Source organism: Squalius cephalus (assembly GCF_949319135.1).
Source record: "Squalius cephalus genome assembly, chromosome: 6".
Taxonomy (NCBI): Eukaryota; Metazoa; Chordata; class Actinopteri; order Cypriniformes; family Leuciscidae; genus Squalius; species Squalius cephalus.
In genome coordinates this window covers 12,598,092-12,605,407 of record NC_137127.1, presented here as the reverse complement: position 1 = coordinate 12,605,407, position 7,316 = coordinate 12,598,092, and the positions used below count along the sequence as shown (strand labels likewise).

Genomic DNA, 7,316 nt, shown 5'->3' with positions numbered 1-7,316 from the left:
TATTTTTGTATGAGGCCATGAATCTGTATGTGTAACAATTATACAATAATTATAAGTTGTTTATAGCATTTTTTTAAGGTTGGCATGATACAGAAGTTGCGATTATCTTTAATTCACCATTGTGACGTATATCGTAGAGATAGTCAAATAAATAAATGTAATGATGAGTTCTGCAAATAAACAAACACAAGTGGATCAAGAAATTCTTTTTAATGTGAAAGCTCTATTTTCCATAACCAACTATGTATATAACAGCAGTCGTGGTCAAAATAGGCAAACAGAAAAACTCTAAATGAGAATACTGTTGTTTGTTAAAGGAACACGCTGACTTTTTGGGACTTTAGCTTATTCATACTGGGAACTATATTCTCAGAAGGCGAAGTACTGCTACTTCTGCGGAGTGATTTACTCCAACTCTGAGCAAACTCTCAGCTTCTCAGGTGCTGTGAGCAAATCACTCCGCCCAAGTAGCAGTGCTTCACCTTCTGAGAATATAGTTCCCAGTATGTATACGGTTAGAAGATGGCTGTGTCTCATGTGACCTTGTTATTTGTATACGCTTTGACTATACAAATCACAACATGTAAATAGGAAAATGTTGGCGTTATTTTGTCACTTATGCAGTATTTTAGCAGTATGCTAGCTGGAGCCGTTTACCTCCAGTCTTTGAGCTAAGCTAGGCTAACGGTGTGTGCGTCAGACAGAGTTACGGCACACACGGAGATGAAAAGGGTATGTATGGACTTATCTAACTCTGGGGGATACAGTGAATAAGCTAAAGTCCCAAAAAGTCAGCGTGTTCCTTTAACATATTAGTAAACAAGCATCTAAATTGAAGACTTCTCCAATACAAAACAAATATCTACGCGTTTAAAATTACAATGTGCCTTTAAAAACTAACTTAAAAATCTGAAAAGCTATTGTCAGCACACAGTATGTGGGATTTATACGTGTCTGTTGTTGCTGCTAAGCAGCTTGGGATAAGCGGTCCCGATAGAGCGGCCATGTCTGTGCACCACCATCTCCAGCTGGTACTCATCCAGATTGACCACAGCTGTGGTGGTCTTCTCAGTGGACGTGAGGAACAGGATGGTAAAGATTGCCATCTCGAACTCAGGACTCACACCAACAAAGGCGCTGGCCACTGGCTTGACCAAACCATGCCAGCTGAACTGCACGTTCAAGACATGATCATCGTCTTCAGGCTGCGTGGATGAAAAACAAACACACATTCAGCGAAGTCTACACACAGAACAATCAATTATTATCTACTGTTGTGTTAACTTCGTATTTATTGATGAAAGAAGTACCGCGTTATTGTCCTTGGCTTTGTAGCCCTTGTAATCAAGAAGATCCTGCTTCTCTTGCAGGTAAAACTGGACCCAGTTGTGAAGACCCATGATTTCTCTGCCAAATTTGGTTTCCCCAACAAACACATGCTCAAATCCACTGGAATCCTCCCTTTTTGGAAGAAAGAAAGTGATGCATTTTATAATTAGAGCAGATAGGGAATAAAAGATAGACATTTTTCATGTTACACTGGTGTATTTTGCTTACCCTCCATTTCTGTCTCTATGATAAAGGCGGAACCACATGTAGTACAACTGACTCTTAAACTGTCTCAGATTTGAGCGTGATTTCCCCTTGCCGATCAGGTACCGGTGGGCACGCTGAGGGAGTAAAACACCATTCATATAAAACTGAACTAATGACCCCAGAATCATAATACGCCCTTCCACACTCTTTTCCTCTTGGCATAATAAGCAGATGTCAAGAACAGGGTGTGGAAGGCAACAACCACAATATTTTGGTTAGCAACGAGAAAAAAAGTGAACTTGTCTTTACATGTAGTACTTTAAATACTTTTCATTTTTTTGGTATTGCCTTGAGAAACAAGAGGAGGAGATTTCTTATTTGGTTAAGGGTATAATTTGAGTCATACTGTACCTTCATGACTGCGGTATCTAAGATGGCATCCAGAAAGGAGTTATTTTCGGTCACCTCATCAGCGGTCACCTTCTCTGCCACACCAGTGGACCTCTCATAGTTGTCCAAAAGCTTCATGAAACCTGTTGAGAGATGAGATAAAAATCACAGAAGACCAGTTTTGGTTGGTGAAAACAATTTCATTTCTGGTCATTTTGGTGGTTAGATATCATATTCATACACATGTAAATGGAAGAAATGTAAACCTTCTTTTACTTTATTTCTTTGTGATTTTGTGAGAATTTTTAAAGGGTTAGTTCATCCAAAAATGAAAATTTATTAACCCCCTGGAGCCGGCGTATGGATTACTTTTATGATGGATGGATCCGCTTTTTTGGGCTTCAAAATCTGGGGTCAAACTCACTCCCATTATAAAGCTTGGAAGAGCCAGGATATTTTTTTAATATAACTCTGATTGTGTTCGGCTGATTGTGAAGTCATATACACCTAGGATGGCTTGAGGGTGAGTACATTTTTGGGTGAACTAACCCTTAAAGTCTCAAGTACTTCAAAATTAAAGCAAAAAGACAGAAAATGTATGATCCTCAAGGTCGAAATGTTTACTTTTTTGTATGTTAATAATTGTGCCTTACGAAACTGGAATGCTCCATGTCTTGTGTTGTAAATGTGAAAATGTGTAATAATAAAATTGCATCATGTATATTTTGCTATCCTATTCAACCTCATAAATCCAAAATATGTTAAGTGATTTAAGTTTATATGCATGAGGGTTTTAAAATAACATTTCAGATTCAAATTTTTCTGGTAAAGTGTTGCATCAATCAACTAATATATTAGTGGTTTCCCAGGGAAAATATGTCCTAACCCTAACTCCACCAAAAGAAGGGACATTCCACCAATCAACTTTAAGATTAACTGCCTGCCTAAACATGCAACTCTTGGTGTGTCTCTGTTAAATGTTTTAGCACAGCTGCATGGAAAAATCCTTCTTTTTTTGCAAACTGACAAAATGATTAAAGGGGGTTAAGAATCTCTTTTCTTTAGGTGTTGGATTTTTACTAAAGAAACATACGTGCATAAGTGGTAATGCCGTCCAATTTGGCCTCATCGACACCGGAAAACAGTGGGGATGAGGCATGGTCTACCGCACTTGTGCTTCCCTGTGCTATGTAACCAGCTTTGCCCTAAAAGAAATGTTAGATGTTTTAATGTAATACATGATTGGGCACTATACTTAATATTGTGGGACATTAAAAAAATACTGATACCTGTAGTGTGATGTTGTAATCAGTTCCAGGCTTCATGCGATTCACGTCCAGCTTCCAGAGCTCATTGAAAATATTCGAAAGCTCCTGGTTGACATTTTGACTGAGTGTAGAGGAAAAAAAGTGAATTGTCTAAAACTTGTATGAACAGTTCTCAGGTGTAGTGCATTGCATTCATATACAGGTTGGAAAATATTTTACCTTGCCGCATCACTGAAATTAAACAGTGCCAACAGCACAAGTATCCATCCACAATCATACCTGCAACATAAGAATGTAGTGTGTGTGATTATATGTGTATATACATGTATAGTATATTTGTGTATAGTATATTTCATGCCTGCTACCTACTTAAATGGACATAAATGATATAACTTAAGTTTATACAACTTAACCTGCTGCTTTAAAGAGAAATGCAATATCAAATCGCAAATGTTAAAACCAAAGAGAATATTCTAATAAATGACCGTTTACTGTAAATAACAATAAACACATGAACTTACAAACATAAACGCGACTTAAGAGGTCCCCAAAACAAGGTATTAAAAATCACAACGTTACACTGAATGACCTTTTGTAAAACTATTCTGCTTATTAAAATGCTCTTTAAAGACATAACTTACAAGTGTATGCAAAACATAAAGTGTTCAACATACCCTCTGCGCATGGTTGTTGCTTTGATGCGCGTGCACAGATGAACGCGAGCTTGTGCAGTTTTCCTCTTTTGTTGAAGGTCTTATATAGCACGCCCAGTGAAGAGACCCCTGACGATTATCTCATGCCTGAATACACCCCAATACGTTGACTGACTGAGTCAAAGCATTTGCATCGAAAAAGAATAAAGGAGTAGATTGAAAATGTACACCAAAACAACAAATGGGCGGAGCTTAGGATAAGTTGTCTGTGATTGGTCAAGAAGGGTAGACACCGTGTTTTTCACAATTTATTTTCTCTGCGCTGGTCGGGACAGATTTTGATTTAATAATTTTCACGGAGACAACAAAGAACGATTCCCATTTGTATATCAGATAATTCAGAAAACGATACATTTCAGTGCAAAACATAATATTCAATAGGACAAAGGATAGGAAGCACACAGGAAAAAGTCAACATTGTTGACATGAAGTACAAGGACTGGCTCATTTCATCAGTTTATTTCTAAAAACTGAAAGCAAAAACAGGATACTATATAACCTGATTCAAAACCTGACATTGAAAGCATGGTGGAAGCAAGTTATATCAATTCTGAATTATGATCAAAGGGAAAGAACACATACTCATTATAAAATGCTAGCAAGCAACTATCTACAGGCTGTCCAACAGATGGCGCTGTTTATCAACTTTAAAGAGTTCCTTACACAAAATATCTTACAAATGTAATATTTGCTATTAAAAAAAAGAAAGAAATGCCGCTAAAATATTGCAAAGGGCTCTGTAATTAAAAATGACAAAGCAAAAAAAAAAAAAAAAAAAAAAAAATCGCGAATAACAAACAAAGCCTGCATGCTTTCACTGTTTTATTCACCTTTGAAAACAAGCAAAAGTCAACGAAGTACAAATATGTAACTTTGAAATTGTTATGAGTGGCACTATATTTTAAATATATTTTTCAGCTGCTTACAATTTTGTGCACATGCCAGTATTGCATTAAAGATTCATTCACGCTACATGATAGCATTTCCATAAACGAGAACATTATTGCTATCTTTAAAGTACTGCAGCAGTGTAAAAATAATTCACAATGAACTTTCATTAAAGTAACAAATATTTTATCCAAATGAGACTTAAATAACATGCAAACCTTTACAAACTGGATGTAAAATATATTGTACAGAGTTTTGCATGCAAATGTGTGAAACATATGCAATAATGATGCATGTACTGGCTTTATAAATTGTACAGGTAAAAAAAACAAAAAAAAACTTCCAACATTTATGTTTAAGACTGGACCTAGAACTTTCATTTGAAATATTGATGATACATGCTAGTTTCATTATTGGCAATGTACAACTTCAATCTATCAACAATTTAATAAAATATATCTTTGATTTTGACTGAAAGTGTCATTGTGCTCTTCTGCCACCATAACTGGCACAAACCTATCACAGATTTTATTTCAGACCAGCAAACTACAGTAGGACTGCTTTTCATATATCGATCCACAAAAATGACCACTAACAATCTGATTAAAAAACAGGGCAGACATTCTTCCATCTACCTTCGGGAGACATATTAATTCAACAAAATGTTCTTGAAAGGCAATTGAAAAACTTTAAAATGGTGTTTTGATGAGTTGACGTGGCTGTGATTGATATATTTGGCATTCAGATGGAGGTGTGTGTGTGTGTGTGTGTGTGGAGGTGTTGGCAGAGGAATTGGCACAGTCACTTCCGATTAAAGCAGCAGCACTAAGGGTGAGACGGTCCCTGCAGTGCCCTCACACGTTGGAATCATCATCCTTTAAGCTGGCATTGGGAAATGGCGTGGAGATCTCCTTGAAGAATTCATCCTCCTTCAGCATACTCTGAGTACAAAACACATGACACACAGTTTAGGCTCAAGAACACATACACAAATATATATATATATATATATATATATATATATATATATATAAAGCAGCAAGTGAGATCAGATATGCAGCTGCTTGTTACCGTTAAGTTGTTGATGCCCTCAGAGAAAGCACCGATCTGCCTTACTGTCCCCTCAGAGTCATCCATCTGGATTAAAAACAATGCAAAGAACAAAGCCATAAAGGTGTTAAGTGATTAAATTAATTCATTATCTTTAATTATTCGATTAAGGTTCTTGACTATCGATTTATCAACTCAGCATACAATACCGATAATCCAATACAATAAAGTTAGAGGCCAGAAAAATTAAAGATAAAAGTTTTGTTTTTTTTAAGTCTCTTATGCTCACCAAGGCTGCATTATGTAATCAAAACTACAGTAAAACAGACTTTAAAAACAAATTTTAATTTGAAATAACTGTTTTCTATTGTAATATATTTTAAAATATATAAAATTTATTCCTGTGATGGCAAAGCTGGATTTTCAGTCTTCAGTGTCACATGATCCTTCAGAAATCATTCTAATATGCTCAATAATTATTGATGCTCAATTATTATCAGTTACATATCTATGTTTTTGCTGCTTAATACTTATGTGAAAAACGTGCTGCATTTTTTTCAGGATTCTTTAATGAATAGTTCAAAACAACGGCATTCATTTGAAACAGAACTCTTCAGTATTATTTTAAATGTTTTTACTGTCACTTTTGATCAAATTAATGCGCTCCAGCTGATTTAAAGTATGAATTATTATTTTTATTTTTTTTAAATCTTACATTATCATCATGGTTTTCACAAATACAAAGCAGAATGACAGTTTTCAACATTGATTATAAGAAATGTTTCTTGAGCAGCAAGTCGGCATCTTAGAATGATTTCTGAAGGATCATGTGACACTGAAGACTGGAGTAATGATTTTGCATTACAGGAATAAATTCTTACATTTATTTAATTCATCTTAAAAATGCATTCAAACAGACAATGTTATTTTATTTTAAATTGTAATAATATTTAAAATATTACTGTTTTTACTGTATTTTTGATCAAATAAATGTTTTGGTGAGCATAAGAGACTTCCTTCAAAGACATTAAAAGAAGCACTTTATTATTTATATATTTATATTAAATAAATAAAATATTGTAGTTAAAATGGCACATTATTCAGTGAGTCTTCCATGTGTTTTGCAGTATTTAATGTTAACAATGATAAATTCCTGATTTTTTTTTTTCTTTTTTTTTTCCAATGTTCATCCTGACCACCAGACATCATGCACCCTCAAGCTTCTATCACTACCTGGTCGAATCGATCTAGGTCATCATCATAGATCTGGAGCTCCATGCCTCTGTAGCCCTTCTGGAAGCTGCGTCCTTTGGGCATCTCCACATCCATGGGACAGACATACTCTTCATTGTCCTCTTGCTTCTTCTTCCTACCAAACCCCCCAAACGCCAGCTTGTGCGGCTAAAATTGACACAGACACAAACGTATGTTTATACTCCAAATTGAATGAATCACATGCCAGTTCTGCAGT

The 7,316-nt window shown here is 35.5% G+C and overlaps 2 protein-coding genes across 15 annotated transcripts in view; both read right to left on the bottom strand.

Moving 5' to 3' along the window:
- Window positions 1-198: 198 nt before the first annotated feature.
- On the bottom strand, window positions 199-4,106 carry endouc (endonuclease, polyU-specific C). Of its 7 annotated transcripts, none has more exons than XR_013821479.1 (9): window positions 3,869-4,106; window positions 3,414-3,473; window positions 3,216-3,315; window positions 3,020-3,131; window positions 1,948-2,069; window positions 1,558-1,670; window positions 1,311-1,461; window positions 777-1,205; window positions 199-354 (listed from the first exon to the last, which is right to left on the bottom strand). XR_013821479.1 is itself a non-coding variant. In XM_079873798.1 (8 exons), the coding sequence occupies exons 1-8, from the start codon at window positions 3,877-3,879 to the stop codon at window positions 945-947; spliced, it is 930 nt and encodes a 309-aa protein (XP_079729924.1). In that variant the 5' UTR covers window positions 3,880-4,101; the 3' UTR covers window positions 199-944. The 7 variants fall into 7 exon arrangements, 1 of the variants encoding a protein (XP_079729924.1); XR_013821480.1 differs by having other exon boundaries at window positions 199-368; window positions 514-1,205; window positions 3,869-4,101; XR_013821481.1 differs by having other exon boundaries at window positions 199-361; window positions 514-1,205; window positions 3,869-4,101.
- Window positions 4,107-4,717: 611 nt separating this feature from the next.
- Window positions 4,718-7,316, bottom strand: part of ppfibp1b (PPFIA binding protein 1b) — a 31,481-nt gene continuing 28,882 nt past the window's right edge. For all 8 annotated transcript variants that reach the window (XM_079874299.1, XM_079874298.1, XM_079874302.1 and 5 more), the window contains 3 exons: window positions 7,079-7,246; window positions 5,867-5,932; window positions 4,718-5,736 (listed from right to left, as the gene is read on the bottom strand). In XM_079874299.1, coding sequence (XP_079730425.1) covers window positions 5,650-5,736; window positions 5,867-5,932; window positions 7,079-7,246 — 321 coding nt within the window. In that variant the 3' untranslated portion in view covers window positions 4,718-5,649. The remainder of the gene's footprint in view (window positions 5,737-5,866; window positions 5,933-7,078; window positions 7,247-7,316) is intronic.

Coding starts and splice junctions, on each gene's coding strand:
- endouc (XM_079873798.1), bottom strand. Junction 3,316..3,413: donor AATTTCAGTGATGCGGCAAG/GTAAAATATTTT, acceptor CTCTACACTCAG/TCAAAATGTCAACCAGGAGC. Junction 1,671..1,947: donor TAGATACCGCAGTCATGAAG/GTACAGTATGAC, acceptor TTACTCCCTCAG/CGTGCCCACCGGTACCTGAT.